A 23,942-nucleotide genomic window follows, 5' to 3' on the forward strand; every position below is an offset into this window, starting at 1 on the left:
TCATGGTTGTACGGCAGTGAAGCATCGGTGTTAAACACTGATGTCATGCTGTCGATGATGATGATGACGGGTGAAATGTTGAGGATCCACGAGCGCCAGGGTTCGAGACTAGCGTTATCGTAAACAACGACGATGACGGTAGGTCACGTCTACTGTCTACTTCAAGATGTGCAACCCATTCGTGAATCCAAGCACTGTAGATGCAATTGCAATTCAGACATAGATAGGTAAATTCGAGTTGAACCGGTGGGTATCTGGCGGAGAAGGAAGGCGGGCAATTTTTGAGAAGCGTCTGGCACTACGCGCACCCGTCACGAGGTGTGTATGTGGACTTATTGTTTACATGCTAACGCCAAACGGACAGTTTCGAAGCCAAGATGTGGACAAAGTATGGCTTGGTGAAATGAAAGAGATTACGAGGTCTAGGTATTTTTGGCATTTTGGGCGAGATGGCTCAAGTGGTCAGAGCTCTAATTTACTGACCGGAAGGTCCGTGGTTCGAACCCGACTTCTGCCTCTGGGTTTCCCCTGTCTGGGTTTGGGCAACCTGGCAGTATCCCAGCCCTCGTGCTTCCTTCAGGTGGCATGGCAGTCAGGCACGGAAAGGGTTCTACAGCTGAACGATTATCTATTATTATCTTATCCATTTTTGGCATTGTATAGCCTCCATGAGATACTAAAAGATAAAGCTTCCAGACGTTTCCGATGGCGCTTTTGCCAAATTTTCCTTGAATGAGAGATGGCATCTACATGGTGGGCTAGCATTACATCATCCATACATTTACACATGGATACCGTTCGCGCACGATAATATTCGAAACATGTATCGGTGTTATTCACAGAAAGAAAGCGCAACTCACCGATTTTCTTCTTCCACAGCGAGCAACAGATCTTGGGCCTCCAAAAATTTAGAATTCACGATGGATGCCGTCGCCGAGGGAGATGATACGTGACTTTTTCGCGATATGTCATGACAGTTGGCACACTGCGGTAATCGTCCAAGGGTTGATTGTGATACACGTGGATTAGATAGTGCATCGAGTGGGGGAGACGACAACGGGGTTGATGAAACAGAAGACCTGAGAGAGGGGAATTCACACTGCACTCCAACAGTTGTGAAGGACACGGTATTGGCCAGCGAAGGTGATGTCATACTCCAACCATCCAATCGACTGGGTTGCTCCAGCGGAACCGACTGAGGGAGAGCAACATCTTCCGTTCGCTGAGGAAGGAATGGACCGTCGGTCGAGAGAGGAACAAGCAGAACACCCATAAGTGGACGAGGTCGAGATTTACGTCCTTCGGCATCCTTTGGCTGGTCTCGGTTCGCACCTGAGGCAACAAAGGCAGCCAAAGTTGCCCTGATATTTTCAAGAAGATCCTGCCGATTGTGCGCCTTGTTAGTGTTGAACCGTTGAACGACATTCTGTACCTTTGCACGAACTTTGGCTAAAGCGACATCTGAGAATAGCCAACGCTTATCTGGAAAGGCACGGAGGGTGGTGGTACCTGGAGCCGATTTTGTTTGCTCTTTATCCAAAGCACTTGGTGATAGAGATTCGGAAGTAGCGGAGCAAGTACCGGCTGATTTTGTTTCGTTGACAACATCACCGGTGTCCTCTTTCGCCTCGACTGTGTGGAGGTTTTGTCGTTTGGCTTTGGCAGTGGCCGAGTCTGGAGGCGGCATGAAGACGCGGTCAGAAGCGGTGGTATTGGCGATGGGGTTCGGGGCCAGATGACGACAATTCACCATGGGATCGATTTCGGTCTCCTTTCTAATGGAAATGCACTCGGATTTTCCTTCCTCAAGTTTGAGGGAATCTGAAGAATTGGAAGTATTGCGTGGCTCAGTCTTTACAGAATTTGAAGAATCAGTGTTCGGTTGGGGTGGATGCATTTGGTTATTGGTTTGCCTGCTGGTCGGAAAGACACAAAATACCTGAGATTTGTTGTCTGGTCCTTCGTCCATAGGTTGTGGCTCGGTATGCTCAGTTGCGGGTGGACAAACTGAGCGTTTGGTAGGGGATGGGGGGCTAGAGAGAGTTCTTCCATCCTGTACAAGGGAATCGTCAGGTTTGACGCCGGGAGAGTCGAAAGATCTATTAAGAGGATCGGTTAACCGTTCATCAACAGACACACCACGCGGCTGCTTTCGCCTCGTGGATGCGGACTTCAGTGGGTGTGCTATCTGCGCACTAGAGGTACACACACGGTCTATCCGCGTCTTGGACGGACTAGGCGTGCTTAAGGCAGGTTTGGGAACCAAGGTGTTCTCTTTATCCGGTGAGAATACGCCGGTTTTCCAGGATACCGCATCAATAACAGGAGACAGACCAGTAACCAGGCAATGATGTTTTGCAGTGAGCACGGCGGTGGACTCGGCGAGCAACCGTTTGACGTAATCACGATGAATGTCCACACCATTGAACGGCTTCAGTTCATTCTGCTCGAACGGCTTCACGCCGTTGATCTGTGCCTGTTGGTCGTGATGCGCGACGGGTGACGGTATTAGACTGTCTTGATCGGAGCGGTCAGTGAGATTCTCATTGGACAATTCGTGGTTCACTTCATGCTCCGTCTCCGGAGAAGCTACACTGACTTTGAGTCGTCGGAAGACATCAGGTTCGGTGATACTCGGGAGGTTCGAAAACGAACGCCTGAAACAGAACGGTGAGAGAGCACAGTGTGAGACGATAATCTATTCAGAAATCATACCAACGATATAAATGACACTACAACACAATCGGTATGACGGAAACCAGAGCCCAAACGAAAAAGCAACGCTTAGAAGAACTCCAACCACTTGGAAGTTTAACGTATGCTGGGGGGCGAGATGGCCCAAGTGGTTAGAGAGCGAACTTACTGACTGGAAGGTCCGTGGTTCGAATCCGACCTCTCTCCCTCGACTTCTCCTGTCCAGGCTTGGGCAACCTGGCAGTATCCCAACCCTCGTGCAACGTTCTGGTGGCATGGCAGTTAGGCACTAGAAGGGTACTACGGATGAACTATTTTTTTCACTGTCAGTGTTCACTGTGAAAAGCTTGCACCTGCTAGTTTTGACCAGAAAAAACATCGCTAGTTGACTCGTTATCAAAATCTGGATCGATTGCCATGCAATTCTGTTCTTGGCGATGAATTCAATTCTGGAACACGTAGAATAGATGGAATTAGCTCGCTGTCAGAAAGCTTTGCCAAAATACGTCTGATGTTCCATAAGTGTACGGTGACCATCCACACAAAACTGCCTGATGGGACGAAGAGTATCACAGGCAGAAGGGAAGAGTGCACGAGCCATCCGGACATAACAGAATTGGGTTGCAGTCATTGGCTGTTGATAGCTGTTTAACAATAACCTCTTCATCAACGCTGATGGTACATGCAACTGGATCAGAGTTGAGTACAAGGTAAGTCGCTTAGCTGTTACAATATTTTGGTGCCTAGTCGCCATGCCAACGGAAGGAGACACGAGGGCTGGGATAATGCCAGTTTGCCCCAGCCTAGGCAGGAGCAGTCGAGAAGCTGAGGTTGGATTCGAACCACGGACTTTGTGGCCCGTGAGCCAGCGTCTTAACCATTGAGCTATATCGATTGGATGTACATGTACAAACTGGTGTTCATTTGGAAGACAAGGCTCATGAACCACATCTACCCGATGAACCCCAAGAAGGTCAAAAACGGTAGTAGGCTGTCCAACAGTTTCCAACACCCCTTATAAGTAGTATTGTGCCCTGAACAAAATATGTTCATAAGCGTGCAACACACACACACTTATTGTTGCTACTACAGTTGTATCGTTTTTTTTGAACACCCGACAAAATATCTTTAGTGTTCCATGAGAGGTGAAGCGTGTGGAGAAAAAAGGCAAGTATTCCTGTCCAAAGTTCCGTACGGGTGAAAATCTATAGTGGACGGGAAGTCCAGGTGTTAATTCCCGGAATCGTTTTAGACCGGTAAAAGTCAATCACGGTTTCCATGTGGCAGCACATAGGTCCACTATCTCTACATAAGGATATGAATTACAAAGGTTAATTTGGTATAAGAAACAATGGGCAAAGAGGGTAGACCCTTAATTCCTCAAAAGTAACCCTAAACGCACATTGACGCAAGAAGAACTGTCCTGCAAGGAACATTCACCAGGCAATAGGAGAGGCTTTCTATTAATATTCGAGGTGGTCACATCTTTTTATCACTGTTGATGTGACCACGCCCCAACCGCGATAAGCAGAGAAATGCTAATGTTTGAAGCAGGGAATGAGATAACTATCACACTTTACCAGTATTCGGTGAACCATAAAGATGGATGAGAATTTTCGAGAAAAACTCATTTGCAAGCAAATTTGGTTGAACCTCTCGTTTATGATATTCTAAAACTGAAGGTGCTGCACACAGGCCACCGCATGTTTTAGTTGGTTTGCAAATGAGTGTATTTCTCGAAACCAGTCCAACTAGGTTTCAGGTAGAAGATAAGGTTGACGGAAACTCGGGGAGTGAGCCTACCTCATGAGCCCCAAGAACGGCAAAACCAGTCGTGGGCTGTCGAACAGTTTTCATCAACCTTGTGAGTAGTTTCCTTCATGAATGAGAATTTGTTTTCAGATTTTAGCACAATGATGTTCTTTTGCCTAAACGGGTGAAAAGTGATTTCACCACCTGGTCGCTGCGATGTGCACATTTGGTGTGTTTAGGTGTCAGTGTCGCATGGGCTGCCCCTGGGGATTAGCCGAGTGTGGCTTCAATCTCCTAGAGAGTGTATTCCCCGCCCAATGCGAGCGATGTGTGTTCCGGGGAGCAGAGATCGACTGGCTAGCGTTCTGCATCACTTGAGGTACATTCAGTGACAGACCTCTGTAATCCACTCCAGAAACCACTAACTTCGTTGACAAGAGGATTTTAGTCTCTCAAAGGAAAGACCCATGGGTTTGACTGAATGAAGTCGAGAAATCGTTCACTATACCTGTGTTGATGAGCCCACGCATGGAAGAACAGTTACTGTAACAAACTCACTACAGGTTGTGATATGTTACTAACAGTTGTCAAAGATAGTACTCAGTTGCTTGCTCGAATAGCGGAAAGGACAATCCGAATGGGATTTCTTAGAACCCCCCAAATATGTGACCCTGAAGGGCTTTGCTTCCTGGGAGCTTACTTCCTAAATACCAACAGGGATGTGGTGGGATTGAATCTGTGCCCCGCCCACAAAAAAAAAGAACGAGTGGCTAGAATTTCCATGACAGATTTGTTCACTACTACATCCGGCTAAAAGCAGCTTTTGGATGGGCCTCAGCTTGGTGGAGGGGATTCAAGAAAAGCTGATGCTTGCGTACCTCATTGAGCTCAGGAATTTTATTGCAAACATCTCGCCACCACTGAGCTACTGGGATGGTTCAGTAGTTAGGGCGCAAATTTACTGACCGAAAGGTCCGTGGATCGAACCCGACCTCTGCCAACCGACTTCTCCTGGCAGCACCCCAGCCCCCGTGCTTCCTTCGGTTGGCATGGTATCTAGGCACCAAAAGGGTGTTACAGTTGTACGATTTTTTAAAACGATTTTCCACTTAGTCACAGAGAGGCTGTATGAAGTTAAGGAAATCTGTGACAGCATTCAACGTACAGGCTTAATATACAGTAAGATGATGTTGTCGTATTTACGGCATCAGCTTAACCTAGCACGACCCAACTGGTAGACGTTCGCGACGTCTACAACTAGTGGCTGCGATGTGGTGAAAACTAAAAAAATCGGTCATCTGTAGCACCCCTTCGGTGCTTAGCTGCCATGCCACCCGAAGGTTGCACGAGGGCTGGGGTACTACCAGGTTGCCCAAGCCTAGACAGGGGAAGTCGAGAGGCAGAGGTCGGATTCGAACCACGGACCTTCTGGTTAGTAGATTCGCGCTCTAACCACTCGGGTCATTTCACCTCTGTAGTGACTACTGATGTGTTTGTAATCGAACTGTTATATTCTACTGCGACCTGCTGTCTCTCAGCATGTTTGTAGAACGCAGGCCAACCTGAATATTTCTTGTAAGCGAAATCCACAACCATTGTTGATTTATACGGGGTTAGATCAACCGGAAGGGGTGAAAAAACTGCACCGCTCATCTTTGGTTGGTTGCAAACAAGCAGCTGGAGTAAGACTTCTCAGTTCAGCAAACGCTATGAGAACTGCGTGCAGGTTCACAGGACCCGATACCCTATCTGGCACAGAACAGATGCGCGCACACTATAGGGCGAAGATTGACGGTATGAAGAGAGCTTGACGCACACCTGCAATGATGTCGAGTGCCGAGATCCAGCTTGCCTAGTCATCCGATTCAGAATGATTCACTCGAACGAGATGACAGACGAACGTCCCGATCGATATTTTTTGTGCCAGCATTTTATCACAGGTTTCCATGAGAATCCAATGCCATATGCGACACCCGGAGTGTATCCGGTAGTTTTTTGATCAAATAAACGGTGGATTCAATCGGATCACGTATGATCACCTACCGGCTGACGACTTCGATCCAAGGCTGCCGTGCATTTCGGCGCAAACAAATTGATTCCGCCGACGCGATGGTGCGGGCACGTAAGTTCGTGCAGGTCGACAGGAGGTAGGTCAACTCACCATCTCCGGAAAACTATCATAGCGCGGCAGTATCGATTTGAGCTAGCCCAAGTTCAGCTGTAGCACCCTTTACAGTACCTAACTGCCATGCCACCCGAAGGTTGCACGAGGGCTGGGATACTGCCAGGTTTCCCAAGCTTAGACAGGGGAAGTTGAGAGACAGAGGTCAGGTTCGAACCACAGATCTTCCGGTCAGTAAGTTCTCGCTTTAACCACTTGGGCCATCCCGATCAGCTAGCCCAAGTACACTTTAGTAGTTAGCCAGTAAAATACCAGTGGTAAGTATATTGATGAGGTAAGCTAACGTAAGAGTTATTATCAAGGCTTTCAAGGCTGTCTATCTGCACTGTTTTGAGTGGAATCCGGATCTCGACGATTTCGGTGGTTTTGACCGATTCTAGCACACTGCAGAGAGACCGGAGCCTATCGCGATGTGGTGGTTCGAGTAGTTCTATGACCCACTGATTTATCCTCGTTGGGAGGGTTCACTTTGATACCCGAAGTTTCCCATAACCCGTTCGGTCAGTGAATAGACGTTTGACGAACAGTTTCCTATTCCTCTAGGTCGGGAGTTGGAACAGGCACTTGTTCCAGCTACTTGTTCCTTAAAAAAGTGTACTATTTTAGTAGTTTGTCGGCACCCATCCTCTGCCTCGCGGCCAAGCTTTTGAGTCAAATGTTCTGACTGGTAAACCTAATTGTTCTGTCTAGGTGTGGGCACCCTGACAGCAACCCAGCCCGCGCTTAATCATGAACGCCACAACCGAAAATATCGTCACGCGTGGTGCCGGGTAGCCTTACTTGCTGTGTGCAAAAAAAAGGACGGGCTGACAGAGCGGTTCACCACCCAATGCTGTTCGATGCAATATCTATGGTTGACTCGGCCGCCACGGCCGACACCGACACTCAGTCTACCTGACAACTTTTATCAACATTTGCACTCTGAAATAAGTCGGATGGTAGACTACTCTTGTGTGCATGCTGGACTCGGCTGTGCCCTGATGGGCTGTAGCTCTGAATCTGCCGGAGAGTCTCAATGAGGCACTAGGTGCTCTTTTACAACGGGCTAAAAGCTCCGACATCGTTGCGGTTGCTGGTGACAGGTAGGTAGACTAACCACGGCTGAGTTCCAACTGGGTAGCTGTCTTGGGTTGGAGATGACAGGTACGGACAACGAAGAGAGTCCTATTGCAGATAAGTGCTGAGAACAGGCTGTTCCATTGAAGTACCACATTCACGAATGGTGGAAATCACTTGAAAACGAACCAGCCTCGAATCCAAATAGAACATCTTGTCGTCAGTTACCGACGGCACAGGTCGATGGCTAACTACCGCTACTTCTGGGATACCAGAATGCACTCCGACCATCGACCTATCCACCGCTGCTTGTCACCGAACTTTCTATGTTAGCTCGTGGATCCAGAAATCAAACGAAGCTTTCAGACCAAGCTCCTCGAGTACCTGCCGGACGGTCCTACATTGGATTGTCGTTCAGCTGTAGCACCCTTTCGGCGCCTAAATGCCATGCGACCAGGAGGAAGCACGATGGTTGCCCAAGCCTAGAGAGGAGCAGTCGAGAGGAAGAGATCGGGTTCGAACCATTAGAGTAAATTCCCACTCTAACCAATGAGGCATCTCGCGTGCTCGAATGTCGGATGTTAACAGACACTCACACTGTCGGGTGAGGCTCAGCCATCAGTTCAAATGTACACTGGTTCATCTACATCGGGCGTTAGAACAAAGGTTGTCCGTGACTTAAGTCGTCCAGTTCATGCTGTGACTCTATGACCATTTTAGGTGAACCGATTCCCACATCAGAGGCCTGGCCTCCTCTTCGATTTCGAGAAAACGGTCGGGATGAATGACGCCTCACTGAATGCTGTGTCGTCGCACCAAGTCTATGGGTTGATCCGCTCACACTCTGGATTCAAATGCAGCCACCCATAAATATACAAGGTCCGTTGGATAGATCGAATTTGCGGGATGGATGAATGGATGTAGACAGAATACTTGCATGTTTTTTTGGCGTAGATGTAAAACTTGTTCGGAACCAACTATGGACTCATCCGGACAGTTTGGCTACCAACCAGAATTTCTCATCAGAGTACTTACCGATCCTCGTGAAGGATCCGGTATTCAAGTCATGGAATTAGGTCTGAACAAATATTTTTAAAAAGTGTAGTCGGATCTCGAAAAGCTCAGTCAAAACAGTACTTTCGTCCGGATGGGACTCATCAGTTGGGCGTAAGATTTCAATTAAAATCTGCCAGTTGCACAAACTGACCAGTCGACGTTTGCTTTTGGGGTAGGGGCTCATAAATATTAACCGGTGGGTTACCTGCCGGACCCTCTACGTCCCGCCTCATAGACAAAATTGCTCATGTGGCTGAGCTGTAGGGGATTTGAGCACATCTAGAGTGTGGAGACGTGTTCTCGTTGGCTCAGTGGTTAGTGCGCGAAATACTGACCGGAAGGTCCGTGGTTCGAACCCGACCTCTCTCCCTCGACTTCTCCTGTCTAGGCTTGGGCAACTTGGCAGTATCCCAGCCCTGGTGCACTTAGGCACCGAAATGGTGTTACAGCTGAATGACTATCTTACTACTATATTAGCAGGCAAAGGAAAGGATACCATATGGTTTGGTCTGACGATTGCTTGGTGGGATACCCGATCAAAAATGACTGAGTCCTTTGCGTTATGCTCCACCGAAATGGGTTACAGCTGAATGACTATCTTACTACTATATTAGCAGGCAAAGGAAAGGATACCATATGGTTTGGTCTGACGATTGCTTGGTGGGATACCCGATCAAAAATGACTGAGTCCTTTGCGTTATGCTCCGTGAAAAGTACCGAGGGGAGGTTTTCGCAAACATGTGGCATTCAACGCAGCACGAATGTTTTCTAATCGGCATGAACATAAATATGCCAGGAACCTACTGTACCAAGACGTTTTGTCAGACAGATTTTCAGATCTTCTTCGAACAGGGCTGAACGAAGACTTCAGACCTGGTAGCTGCTCGCACACTAATGGGGATATTTCACACTTTATTTCTATCTCTTGCTGGCATTAACGTTCACCTTCCAAGCACCCACAGGCACAGTTTTTTGCTTATCGCCTCACTGACAGTTGCCTTCCTTAGAGAACAGCTCTGTCGGACACCACTTGATGTGGGCAGAGCTTCCCGTAGACCTTTACACGGCCGCGGGACTTGGCAGAGGAGTATGAAAGGCATTACCAGCGAACTCAGCTGCGCTGGTCACTGCCGTCTTCCTGGATGTGGACCCCGAGACGGGCCACATCAATGGCTAGACATTGTCAGACATGGCCCAGTCGCGCCCTCAATGGCGCTCGTGCATCCAAGCTATTGCCTTCAATGCATAGTTCTTTTCCCACCCCCACCCACTGACACTGCTGGATTTATGCACCAATTTATCGGCTCCCGCTTGCAATGCACAGCTACCTACTCCTCCCCCCAAGTCATCGATGAACAAAACTGCGGCAGCTACAACCAATGTACGACGAGTACGCGGTTATTACAGCTGATAATGATGATGCCTTCCTTAGACCGGTGGTACAGGACACGGTTTTTTCCCGGTAGCAAGTGTCTTCTCCATCGGTCGAACAATTAATCGGCCAGCAGAGCTGATGGAGCTTCTTTAGACCGTTCGGACTACGGTTGCCCGCCAGTGAGATGTGCGTACATCATCAGAGAAAGCAACATCACTGACGATACTGAGACTTCACTGCTGTGAAACCACAAAGTACATTTGATCACACCTAAGTTCTGTAGATGAAAACAAAGAGTAGGTGAGGGAGGGGACCTGGTGCAAGCTTGGAACACTACCATTCTGTTACCTGCGGGAATCATCTAACGTTCATGGTTGCCCTTCGAAAAAATTTACGAACGGTTCAGTTCGGTCGTTTCGATGCTATTTAGCCTGTAAGCGAGCCTTGAGAATGAGGGTGGGATGGCCCAAGAGGTTAGAGCGCGAATTTACTGACCGGAAAATCCATGGTTCGAATCCGACCTCTGCCTCCCGACTTCTCCTGCCTAGGCTTGGGCAACCTGGCAGTATTCCAGCCCTCGTGCTTTCTTCAGGTGGCATGGCAGTTAGGCACCGAAAGGGTTCTACAGCTGAATGATTGTCGTGTGATCAGATTCGCGTTGTCTGCGCACAGTTCCGTACAGCACCAAGTCATACCAGACAACGAAACGAAACTGACTACTACGTGTGATGCGATCGTGATCTGATTTTGAAAAGCGATATTTACACAAGTGTGGTCGAAATGAAAGCAGATTAACCGGCTGTTTGGATAGTCACGAGGTAGATTAATAAACCATCTGACCGCAAACGATGACCTCGCAGACAAGTGAAACGCGCCTCGCCCCAAGACAAAATTGGCTGATTTACGGACCAAAGTGAGCAATTATTTTGAAGAAAAGGAACTTCACAATAATGCTCCGAACAGAAGACGCAAAAAGTGAGAAAACCTTACACTACTCTTCTCTCTACGTCAACTTTGACTAATCAGAATGTCCGTGGTTCGAAAACAACACTGGTTTCGATTATTCCCAGCAACACCTGGTGCTCTACTAGAGTTGCATGTCTGTGATGCACTGAAAGTGTCACACCTGAACGATCATTGTTTTTATTATCTAAGTTCGATTCGTCAAATCTCAAGAAATAAGGAAATTACAAGCGAATTTCAATTTACTGGAGAGTAACCGTAAAAAAATCGTTCAGCTGTAGCACCCTTTCGGTGCCTAGCTGCCATGCCACCCGAAGGAAGCACGAGGGCTGGGATACTGCCAGGTTTCCCAAGCTTAGACAAGGGAAGTCGAGAGGCAGAGTTCGGGCTAGAACCACGGACCTTGCGGTTAATAAATTCACGCTCTACCCACTTGAGCCATCTCGCCTCGAATGGTGATGAAACGTTCGCAATCAAATTGCCCAGCCCAGCGAACAAACGAACAAAAACGTATGGCCACCCAGCGTCGGAATGTCCGGGTGCAAATCCTCTATCGACCCAATCGATTGAAGCCATAGTAGTGAATGAACTGAACCATTTGTTGAAGGCTTTCACCAAACCCCACACGGCGAATACAATTTCATAATTTTTCGATTGTTTGTGGCAAAACCCATACTTTTGTTATTCTCTGCTAGAAAGTATTGTTCTCCAACAGGAAAACTACATCGTCATAGTTCCCAGGGAGCAACAATACATCTTTCCGTTGGAGAAACGATTCACACAGAGCTAGGCTAGTACTAGGTCTCATCTACACCCACTTTTAATCTTTTCTTTGCAATAAGGCATTCAAATAAGTTACGGTCGTACGGGAGCGAAGTTGTACACTGATGATGTGCTGTCAATGTTACATGCCCGGTTGGCGAGGATGGAATGAGCAGTGATTTTAGCACAACGATGCTGAAATCGTAATCCCTGCACTAAGTCTAGTGAACGCCTGCCTTCAACAACTGGGTCAGTTTATTCATTCAATCATTCAAACAGTTGAGCGGCTGCGGACATTTGTAGGTATGCTGGTCGGACACGAAGAACGCGTTAAAACAGAACCAACCACAACACCCAACCGATCACATGAATAGGCGAGTAGTCAAAAGGCATATGAAACACAAAGGTGTCTCAACAACTGAACTATCAACTCTGTGAAGGTGCAGTAGGCACGTTCATTGCTGCGGACATTTGACACCTCTACTTCGTTCGAAAAATAAAAGCAAACTGTTGTTGCCGACTTTTTTCAAGGTCAGCTCATGTGTGCATGCGATACCAGCTCCCTAGGTCACACGGTCTGGCTTAACAGACCGGCTGATGCTATCCTAGATGGTCACGGTTGCATTCAGAGCTCAGTTTCGCCTCACGTGTTTGGGAAGGGACACACCGGATCGTTAACGGAGTGTCGCACAAGATTTGATGTGATCGTTATTCGCCCCATTGTACTGGAAGTCGGATAGCAACAACAACACCTAAGCTCTCGGTGGTCTTTGACATACCTTGCTGCCAAGTCACACCCAAGTCCACCCCACACAGCTTGTGCAATTCTGAAGGAGATGACAGATGACGTTTCGAGATGCGTAGTATATGGCCGAGCCATCGCAACCGGATGTTTTCCGAGACTGCCAAACAAGATCCCCGTTTTCTAATTACCTGGTTACGAATTCGTTGAGGCATCCATCATTAAAAACCTACAGATGCCACACATCATCTGTCTTCATAGGTCACGCCTTGTGACCACAACCTGTAACCTGGTGATGTGACCTTTGAGGCAAAGTGACATGTCTCTTGATACCACAAGTGACGCAAATCAAAGTGAACCTTTGAGAATTGTGTACTGACCTCATCATACACACCATCATTAGAGTCAATAAGTAATGTAGAATTCTCCACAGCTGCCAGGGTCTCTCCTTGAATTGCTTCGTTGAGGCATCAGTGATTAAAAACCTACAGATGCCACACATCATCTGTCTTCATAGGTCACGCCTTGTGACCACAACCTGTAACCTGGTGATGTGACCTTTGAGGCAAAGTGACATGTCTCTTGATACCACAAGTGACGCAAATCAAAGTGAACCTTTGAGAATTGTGTACTGACCTCATCATACACACCATCATTAGAGTCAATAAGTAATGTAGAATTCTCCACAGCTGCCAGGGTCTCTCCTTGAATTGCTAGGAGCATGTTTAGAGACTTCACGTTATGAAGCATGACTCTGCACTATGCACATGCAAGGCGCGTGTCGAAAAATGGTATGGTTGTGTTCCTTCAACGGGGACTTTATCGATCCCGCTAACATTAAACTGGACAACTCACTGTTGCCCCTTGGTGTATGGTAGCTGTAGCACCCTTCCGGTGCCTAGCTGTCATGGTACCTGAAGGAAGCACGAGGGCCGGGATGTTGCCAGGTTGCCCAATTCTAGACAGGGGAGTCGAGAGGCAGAGGTCGGGTTCGAACCATGGACTTTCTGATCGGTAAATTCGCGCCCTAACCACTCGCCCCCGATGGTAGCTTGACTATGAGTTCATTTGCTGTATAGTGGCGGGAGGGACCGGCATTAGTGTAAAGTATACAAACATAGAGAATGCCCGGGCGCATACGTTTGATTTCAACAAGGGGCACGGCGGACTAACCTTAATGAATCAAAAATTTTGTGCAGCTCTAGTCCATCGAACAGTTTCCCAGTGAGGACAAATTACAAGCGGAATGCTAAGATTTCTATCCCTTGATAAAGACTTTCAAACTTCACACTGGAAGTCTCACCGGGGAGCCATTCATGGTAGGAACAGTCCGCTTAGAAGAACGACAGTATGTATAAGCTGGTAGTGACAGAGTTCCATACAGAGCTATGATCGAACCAAGCGTGCATACATAAATTCAGTCACATGCAACATGCGCAAAACACGTGTTGTGCGCTAGAAAGCGATTCGTCAATGGTTCTACACGCACGTGCGGGTGAACAAGAGTGTGTGGATAGACAATCGTGCAACGTCGATAGAAATATGCGGCTGGCTGGACTTTTGACAGCGAAGCGATCAACTGAGAGCGGTAGTCGTTAACCTTTTGGCCGTAAAATGTGGAAAAAAGGATGATGACGAAAACTCGAGGACTGCGCGACCGGGGGCGAAACCGGAATACACTCATTTGCAAACAAATTCGGTTTTGCGGGAGATTCAACTGAAAATCAGCTCTCTCTCGTTTGTGCTGTTTCCAGGCAAATGAATGTACTGCACCAGGCCACCTCATGTTTCAGTTGCTACGGTAACCGAGATATCGCGGTACATGTATATTCTTGATACACTACTCATAAGGTTGCTAAAAATTCTTCGACGAAGGTGGTTGTAGGTTGTCGAAGAGTTTTCAGCAATCTTAAGAAGAATGATTTCTATCAATGGAAAAGTGTGGACTAACTATAAACATAAGAAGCCAAAAGAGAACAGTATCTTTGAATCTTCTCCCTGGACGTCCACGTAACTAAAACGGTGAAAGCGTGATCTTACGATTTCAAGGAAAGCAACAAAGCACCATACCTCCCATCAGCTATACTCAAGCAGTGCAGTGCCACGAGATGGCCGAAGTCGTTAGAGCGCGAATTTACTGACTGGAAGGTCCGCGGTTCGAACCCAACCTTTGCCTCTCGACTTCCCCTGTCTAGGCTTGGGCAACCTGGCAGCATCCAAGCCCTCGTGCCTCCTTCGTGTGGCATTGCAGCTAGGCACCGAAAGGGTGCTGAAGGATTTTTTTACTGAGGTGCCGCGAGAACCCTAAGCTGAATAGAATAGAGGGAGCAGAACTGGTAAAAGAGAGCGGTTTTAAGCCAGCCAAGTTGACACGTGGTGATACGGGGTTATCGGTGAACTAGTTTGGATCAAAAGTGCCAAATTCAAGCAGAAGAAAATCAATTTCTGCTCCCCAAGCCCGATCCGATTGTCCTAACACCCCCATACTACACATACAGACCATCAAAGCCTGCGAATATCTCACTTAAGTGCCCTAAACTGGAACGCAAAAGTAAAACCGAAAACCAAACCAACTCCTAAGCGTTGGTCAGCCACACTAATAGTTCAGCTGTAGCACCCTTTCGGTGCTCAACCGCCACGACATCAGAAATGATCACAAGGGCTGGGATGCTGCCAGGTTGCCAAAGCCTAGACAGAGGAAGTCAAGAGACAGGGATCGGGTTCGAACCACGGAACTTCCAGTCAGTAAATTCGCGCTCAAAGCACTGAGCGATATCGCCATACTAACCAGCAGAAGACTGACTAATATTCAACAATAATTAGGCGGGCTAATGTTAACAATAGTAATAATAATAATTCTTCAGCTGGTCGCCATTACCCTCCAGTACCTCAACAATATAAAAACAATTTAAAGAATCCTTTAGCTGTGACATCCTTCCGGTGCATAGCCGCCAGGCCACCCAATAGAATCACGGGGGCTGAAATAATGCCAGGTTACCCAAGCCCAGACAGAAGTAGCTGAGATGTCAAGGATGGAGTCCAACCGCGCTTCGCCACTAAGCTTTCTGGATGGACCAAGTGGTTAGAGTGCGAATTTAGTGACCAGAAGGTCCGTGTTTCGAACCGGACCTCTGCTTCTCCACTTCCCCTGTCTAGGCTTAGGCGACCTGGCAGTAGCCCAGCCCCCGTGTCTCCTTCGGGCGGCATGGCAGCCAGGGACCGAAAGGGGGCTACAGCGGGACCAATTTCAGGCCACCCAACCAATAGAATCGGGCTGAAATAATGCCAGGTTACCCAAGCCCAGACAGAAGTAGCTGAGATGTCAAGGATGGAGTCCAACCGCGCTTCGCCACTAAGCTTTCTGGATGGACCAAGTGGTTAGAGTGCGAATTTAGTGACCAGAAGGTCCGTGTTTCGAACCGGACCTCTGCTTCTCCACTTCCCCTGTCTAGGCTTAGGCGACCTGGCAGTAGCCCAGCCCCCGTGTCTCCTTCGGGTGGCATGGCAGCTAGGTACCGAAAGGGCGCTACAGCTGGACGATTTTTTCGATTTATTTCTGGAGCTCGAATAGTCGGCTGGTTGCAAGAGACTTTACTGACTAGTTCTTCGTCTTCTTTAAAACTCAATCATCCTTGCCTGACGAAGCTGTTTCAGCAGCGAAACGTTAGCCAGCAATAAATAGGCCGACTGTATACCCAAAAAACTGAAAACAAAACAAAATTCTTAAAAAAAACGAAGCTCTTTTACTTTGAGCAACGCAGTGACGCTTTCCAGGTAGTGGACAGCTTTGATGTCTCTGATCTAGCGAAGTCGTACCGTGCTGAGAAGCCAATCACGCCACTCACCAGCCCGGAGCACTGACTGCTGGGGTGTTCAAACGCTTGACGGAAGGCCTTGGGTTCGACCAGCCTTCGTATACGAGATATCCATGGCTAACGACTCCCAGTAAAGAGGGTGCAGATATACGGTCGTCTCGGCTACACTTGCAGGATAAAAACAAGACGCGAAACTTCAAATTTTTCTTGCTACCCCCAAAATATAAGTAACTTGCTGAAGAAGGAAAGTACCCGACAATTCGCATGGGGCTCCCATATAACAGGTCTGAAGTAGAGAAGTTAGTCAACAGCAGAGAACTGGAAGACGCAAGGATGAGTGGCCCCATTTCCTGTCTAAGTGATGGCGAGTGAGGATGTGTAAACTCCTGTCTGGAAGGTTGCGGATTCGAGTCCCTCACGAGTTTCTAAGACACGCACAAGGGTAAAACAGCTGTATGGTTCGGGGCGGGGGGAGGGGCACTTGAACGACTGAGTTGAGAGAAACGCGGTTACTAATCGGCCTCAACGACAGTGTACTGGTGTGCGACAGCAGTGTTGCCGTCGACGATGACAACGATGAGGTGCTAATCATGAGGATGGTGATGATAGCGTCAGGAGACCACGAATAGGACACAAAATAACCCAATGTGCCCTCATTCTGGACAATAGCAGTGCATTGCAAAGAAAAATATCAAATCGTTTCGGCGCGTACATGCCATGCAAGCATGATGACTGAGAAACTGCCGGGTTATCTATTTCTATGCAGGAGCAGTGGAAAAGCCGTTGAGAAGCTCCAACCGAGCAACAATCGATCAGTAGCTGTCATTGTCAATAACGATCATTGATGGCGGGATATCAGTAATACATGCTGGTGCTTAATTGTCCTAGAACAATGAAGGGGGAAAGCCTCAATAAAGGGCGCAGAGAAAGGAGAAGGGTAAACGATCAAGACAACGTGTCTACACCTCTGGAAAGCATTGAAATAAACACATCTGAGTAGAACATCGGCAGCGAGATGAACCCAGCATCTTTTGCGAAGCTCACCCGATATATAAGTAATGCGCACATGGACAGACGAACTTTGACTAGACAGTCTGTTTATGAGATGACAGATTGCATGTCATTTCCTGAAAGGTTTCCAACAACCTGCATCGAATCGAATCGAATCATCCAGCTGTAGCACCCTTTCGGTGCCTAGATGCCATGCCACCAGAAGGAAGCACGAGGGCCGAGATACTTCCAGGATGCCCAAACCTAGACAGGGAAGTCGAGAGGCAGAGGTCGGGTTCGAACCACGGACCTTCCGGTCAGTAAATTCGCGTTCTAACCACTTGGGCCACCTGCATGCAGGATCATGTGGGTCCCGCTAATTGTCCTGTTAGCCTGAGAGTCGCCTCAGTTTTTTTGGAGTTAATTTTGGTGGGTAATAGGCAAATACTCGTAAGGAAAGAAGGGTCCCGTTAAAAACCGATGGGAAATACATGGACCAAGGATTCTAAGACGCTAAGGGACGGACAGATATCCATTGAGAAAATGGACAGCTAATTAAAGCATCAGAGGAAAGAGCCAGTGAGAGTGCATGTTTAAGGTTTTTACGGACCCAAAAGTTACTTCGTAGGTAAAAGTCAGACCCAAAAGTGTGCGAACATGACGTTCGTCTGGGACTTACGAATCCGAACAACCGGATTTCTCGGCAGGTCGGTCAAGCAGCATCTGTTCCTTTCGATCAGTGCAATCCGACTGTATCACAACTTCGTTTTCGAAGTGAGTGGCAATGTCAGCCGGCTCACAATCGAAAGCTTCGTCACCCATGGTTGACAGAGGACTCACAAACGGTGGGGGGATTTCGCTGCATTCATTGATTAGATGTTCGACAGGCACAGGTCGAGACAGGTTACCGTAAACTTGGTTACCTACGGACCGTGGAGATTCAGCGGAGTGGAACGTTTGAAGCTGCGTGGTGTTCACAACATGATGATGGTGTCTAGAACCTGGACGAGAAGGCAACTTGTCTGCAGGGGTTCTGAGATCCGTCTGCTCCGGTTCCTCTTCGCTATCGGACAGCTGCAAATCTTCCTCAAGTCTACCAGGATCAACGACAAAAAATGTACGATTTTTTTAGACTAAAAATGCAACGCCGTAGTTTTACATAATAACGGAAGACCCGACGGATACAAATGTGTGAATCTTCGAAAATCACCAAAAACCACGATCAGATAGCTCGTCACAAATGAAGCAACTTAGAACAATGTTCATGGGTTCCATCCCACCACCTCAAAATATGTTGGAAAAATGCAAAATCGGGTGCCATCACTGGCTATTTGAAAATATTAACAACAAGCGAACTACAAAAATATATCCCTGTTTGGTCACACACGAAATATACCTACCACATTGTGAAAGTATCACGGTTTAGTTGTGACGACGAAACACTTCAAGTTTTCATGAAGGAGACTACTCACAAGGTTGCTGAAAACTCTCCGACAGCCCACGACCGGTTTCGCCCTTCTTGGGGCTCATCAGGTAGGCGTAGTCCCCGAGTTTCGATCAACCTTATGTTCTACTTAATGAACCCGAGCCCATGCCGGTTTGACTTAATCTAACAGTAGATTCTCCCGCACTCATTCCTATCGGAAGCAAAGCCATTTGGATGTTCCAGATCAACAGCGCTTTCAACCGACCACATCACTAAGCCGGTAACTAGTCAATCCCAACAGAAGTAACGTCGAATTGTGTATACAGCAATCATTGAGTCGCAATCCTCAGAACAAGGTTGATGGGGTTGTTTCACGCAACCTACAGTGCTCTTCGTCAACTTCTCCCCCCCCCTTCGGAGCAGTTTGTTGGATTATATATATCAACGGCGGATATCACCAAGGGTATTCACAATGACTGAGTTGAGCACAGCTGAGAGATGCAAGTATGACATTTTCGTGACATTTTACCAATAACAAACAATGGTCAGACTTTTTGGTTCACACAAAAACCGGCAGTCCCGCGCGTCCAATTTTGCTCAACTATGAGGTAGATCGAAGTGATCCAGAAGTAAACCATTGTTTCACAAGGTAGTATGGAACCTTAGTCATGCCTCTAGACGGACTTTTAGAGGCACTGTGGGAGAAGATACGGCACGAGATAGCACAGTGGCCAAGGGCGAACTCACTTACCGGAGGATCCTTACTTGGAACCCAACCACGACATCTCGACTGCCCCTGTCAAGGCTTGGACAACCAGGCAGTACCTCAGCTCTTGTGACTACTCCGGCTGGAAAGGCAACTGTGCACCGAAAGTGATTTACGGTTGACCAAACGACATAGCTAAACAGCTCAATAATAGATAAACGATAGCCGTTTATCTGTAGCACCATTTCAGTGACTAACTGCCATGCCAACGGAAGGAGGCACGGGGGCTGAGATAGTGACACATTGCCCAAGCCTAAACAAAAGCAGTCGAGATGCTAAGTGTGGGTTCAGGCCACGGACCCACAGGTCCGTAAGTTGGCGCCCTAACCACTGAGCTATCTCGAGCTCGTAGCGTTCTTCACCCGGCGCGTAGCCCAGTCTCCATTCCAGTCAGATATGTACATTGAAATACTGTAAGTAATACGACGCCAAACTCTCCCAGTTACGCCTATTGTCATCAGATCAAAAGACAGCAGCCAGGATCAGTGCCCTGGGATGTAGTTTATGCCTAACTGCTTGGACCAACATAGATTTTTGGCAATGAGGACACTCCCAAGCCGAATAGGAGTTAAACACTAAATAGGGAATCACTCAAGCATTACGAATAGACTTCCACGTAAGAAGACAAAGTCAGGGAACAAGTCTTGTAGTTATTTGGCGATCTCATAGGTCTGTTGAAGGAATATTTAATACTATACTACTATATAATTACCTGGTCAACAACGAGTGGCTGCCGGGTGGGAGGGGGTTAAAAGAAGAAGCAAACGTAGAATTGTAAGAGCAAATGGTATTTTTCGGGGTTCTGGGTCCGTTTTATATGAGCAAAAGAAAGTTACCATTTTTTATCGAAATCGGTTTTTGGGTGAAATACCGTGAATAGCGTTCCAGGCATCCACACATTCGCTTTTGCAAAACACCGACATCAATGGCATTGACGTGACATCGATTTGCTTGTCAAGGGCAGAGCACACAATGCGGCGGTGAGATCCATGTTGCTTTGTGGATAAGAAACATGGTCTCTGAGTATGAAAATGTTATGTCTTGATGTACGGTAATGCAACTCTGTCTCGGTCCCTTGGCTTCCTGCTCCGCCCACTATGGTATATCAAAAAGGCACGGTAGCTCTAGACAGCCCGTTATGGAGACAAAAGGAGAATAACTACATCTGTATTTATAGGGTAATCACAGAGTGTTCCACAAGGTCGTGCTAGAAGCACCGTGAGGGGGCGAGAGGAGTCCAGTCAAGGATGCTCGGTCCGGATTGGCTGGCATTCTAACCAATCAGGGCATGCCTTCGTTTGGCCCGTGCCCTGCACGTGACACATCCGTCCAAATGATGTGCTGTTCGGTTATTAGGGACGGCTGGCCCCCGAACAGAGAACTATCGTTGTTCGACCATCGGTGTCTCCGAGGCATTCGATGGGTCTGGTAGGAAGAGTGGATTTGTAATGTTGAGGTACAATAGATGGTCTTAGGCGGGAAGAGCTGTTCAGCGACGAATGAATTTCTCACGCCTAATTGGTTACGCATGTTAGGACGTGTACTCCAGATGCAAGAGGACCATGACTCAGAGCTTTCTTCACCCGACCCTGCGCAAAGCGACCGAGAGGCGGGCAGCGTATGGCTTGGCAACGAATTATGAAAACACGAACCAGTAAACTCAATCGGATCGACAAACACCACTTTCCTGGATGAAGGCGAAACCGGCCGAAAGTTGGGGACATTGCTAGACATGGCTCAATTGCACAGAGGCGCTCGTGCAACAAAGCTATCGACTTCAATGCGTAGTCACCCTATTCCCGAACCAACCAAACACGGAATCGCCTCCAAGGCTTCGCTGTATGTCCTACATTCCCCCACTTTCCGGTGATCAGAACTGTAGCAGCTGGAACCAATATACCTATGGCATACGGTGTATAGCTGATAAATTGATTGATTGTTTATCCTTTCGACGCAAAGCTTTCAAGCCACCCAAGAGATAAGCTACTGCCAGGTCGTCCATGTCCAGAGAGGTGAGGTGTCCATAAGTTTGAGCTCTGAACAGTTATTTATCTCGAGTTAACCTCGATGGAAATTACTGTGGAATTGCTCATGTGTAAGGAGATACACATCATCATTATCGAAAGTATAACCTTTAGCTGTAGCATCCTTTCGGTGCCCAAATGCCACGCCACCCGAAGGTTGCACGAGGGCTGGGATACTGCCAGGTTGTCCGAGCCTAGACAGAGAAATTCCGGGTTCCAACCACGGACTTTTCAGTTAGTAAATTCGCGCTCTAACCACTTGGGCCATCTCGCCCCCTCGACATCATAACATCAGTGTTCAACACAGACGCTTCGCTCTCACACACAGCACACGCACGGTAACGTGTGAACCTGTAGTGTCTTCTATAACATTTCATGCTCCACACGAAATCCATGTAACAAATGCGGATCATTAGGCCTTGATTGGGCCACAGAGTTGAGCACACCCCTAAACAAATAAATAAAATTGTAAAAGCTATAGCACCCTTTCGGTGACCGATTGCTGTCAGTGGGTCTGCGCTTTAACCATTGAGCCATCTCAAACCCTACCCTCGCACACCCTTGAATTTAAGGAAAAATAAGTATGAGGTGTCTCTTTGTGGAGCGTTGTTTCAACACTTGACATAATGTGAGGATGTGATCCACAACAGTTGGTTGGGATGAACCTTTTCATTCATGCAGATTCAACTAAGATAGGTAAAAAGTGATAGATTTCATCATTATTACATAGAGCGAGCGAAAGTTTGTCCGGAAGGCTAGCTCGGTTGCGCAGAGGTCCCAAGTCAACCGTTGGAGGCCTCGTTATGACCCAGGAATCCGACCGATTAGTGGATGGTCACTTGAATTGTTGTTTCAAGTGTTAGGCCCAAGGTCTTAAAAGCCCTCATTTAAAGATTAGCTGATTACTTCGCTCAATCAATCAATTAATCATCTATAAACCGCGTACTATAGGGACATTGGTTCCAGCCGCTATAGTTTCAATCATCAAGAAGTAGGGGTGGGGGTTGGGACATATATGAATGTTTGGTTAGTTGGGGAACAGGGTAACTACGCACTCAAGGCGACAACTTAGATGCAAGGGCGCCAGTGACTGCGCGATTGAACCATTTCTCTCAGTGCCACTAACCATCGATGAGTCGAATTCCGGATTCCCATCCAGGGAGGCGGCAGTTGCCGACCCAAGTTCACTGATCTGTGGTTTTATACTTCGTTACCCACCTCTCGGTCGCTTCTACTCAGCATAGTGGTGGGCGAAAAGGGCTTTGAGGGTCAGACGATCTTCTGGCATCCGTTGCACATGTCCTAATCAGCGCAATCCATGAAGCGTGAGTAATTTATCCATCGCGGGAGAGTTTCTTCTTCCTAACACTACTGGCGTACCTCAGCATTATTAATCCAATGTTCCCACCAGACCTGATAAATACTACGACACCGAAGGTCAAACACTGACATCTTTCATATGCCCTCTGTGCGTAAAGACGTTTCTGATCCATAATGCAGTATGTATCGCACAGCTGCAGTCTAGACTCTGCCCTTGATAAACTCACGTCACTTCGGCGCCATATGTACCGGAGATAGGTAAGGGTTACCATGGCTTCACATACTCGAGAAATGCTCTCATCTTATACAGCTTCTCAAGTGAACCAGTTTATTAAGCACAACGATCGGCTTGCCTGCAAACATGAGGCTTGGTCCCATTTAGTCTTGTAATAGCACTTTAAACTTAGCAAGTGTAAAGCGCATGCCAAAACGTGCGGCAGAGTTGTTTAAGTCATTTAAAATGGCTTGCCTTTTTGAACGATCTAAACCAAGAGAAGCAATATTGTCCACATACTCAATGTCTGAGCGAATATCTCGGGAGCATTTCGAGCCTCGAGGGTTCAGAGGCAGGCAGAGAAATTTCAAGCCACACGTCAATAACAAAGTTGGAGAGGAAAGGTGAGAGAGGGCAGCCTTGTCTTACACCGCTGGACATAGTAAAGTTAGGCGATAGCTAGTCGTATACTCATGCGCGCCCACAAGAGTTCGCACACAGAGCCCTCATCGAGGATTTAAATTTGGAAGGGAAACTCAAGGTTTGACGATTGACAGAATCAAGAGCAGCTTTCAGGTAAAGAAAAAACGACCAACGTGGGACGTCTGAAGGAGTGGCGCTGTTCAAGAAACTGTTTCAAGGCAGAGATAGGGTCGATGGATCATCGGCCAGGGTGAAACCTAGCATGGTTTTTATGAGTGTCCCTCTCGAAAATCGATCAAGTTGCGTGAAATAACGCCAGAGAGCATCTTAGATGCGATGGACACCAGGCTGATGCCACGATGGTTTTCGCAAGACGTTCTTG

At 47.6% G+C, this 23,942-nt stretch overlaps 1 protein-coding gene across 1 annotated transcript in view; it reads right to left on the reverse strand.

Moving 5' to 3' along the window:
• Nucleotides 1-23,942, reverse strand: part of T265_05451 (hypothetical protein) — a gene marked incomplete at both ends in the record, with an annotated part of 54,169 nt that overhangs the window by 25,738 nt on the left and 4,489 nt on the right. The window contains 2 exons of the mRNA XM_009170462.1: nucleotides 861-2,657; nucleotides 18,067-18,480. Coding sequence (XP_009168726.1) covers nucleotides 861-2,657; nucleotides 18,067-18,480 — 2,211 coding nt within the window. The remainder of the gene's footprint in view (nucleotides 1-860; nucleotides 2,658-18,066; nucleotides 18,481-23,942) is intronic.

The sequence above is a fragment of the Opisthorchis viverrini genome (genome assembly GCF_000715545.1).
Source record: "Opisthorchis viverrini unplaced genomic scaffold opera_v5_105, whole genome shotgun sequence".
Classification (NCBI taxonomy): Eukaryota; Metazoa; Platyhelminthes; class Trematoda; order Opisthorchiida; family Opisthorchiidae; genus Opisthorchis; species Opisthorchis viverrini.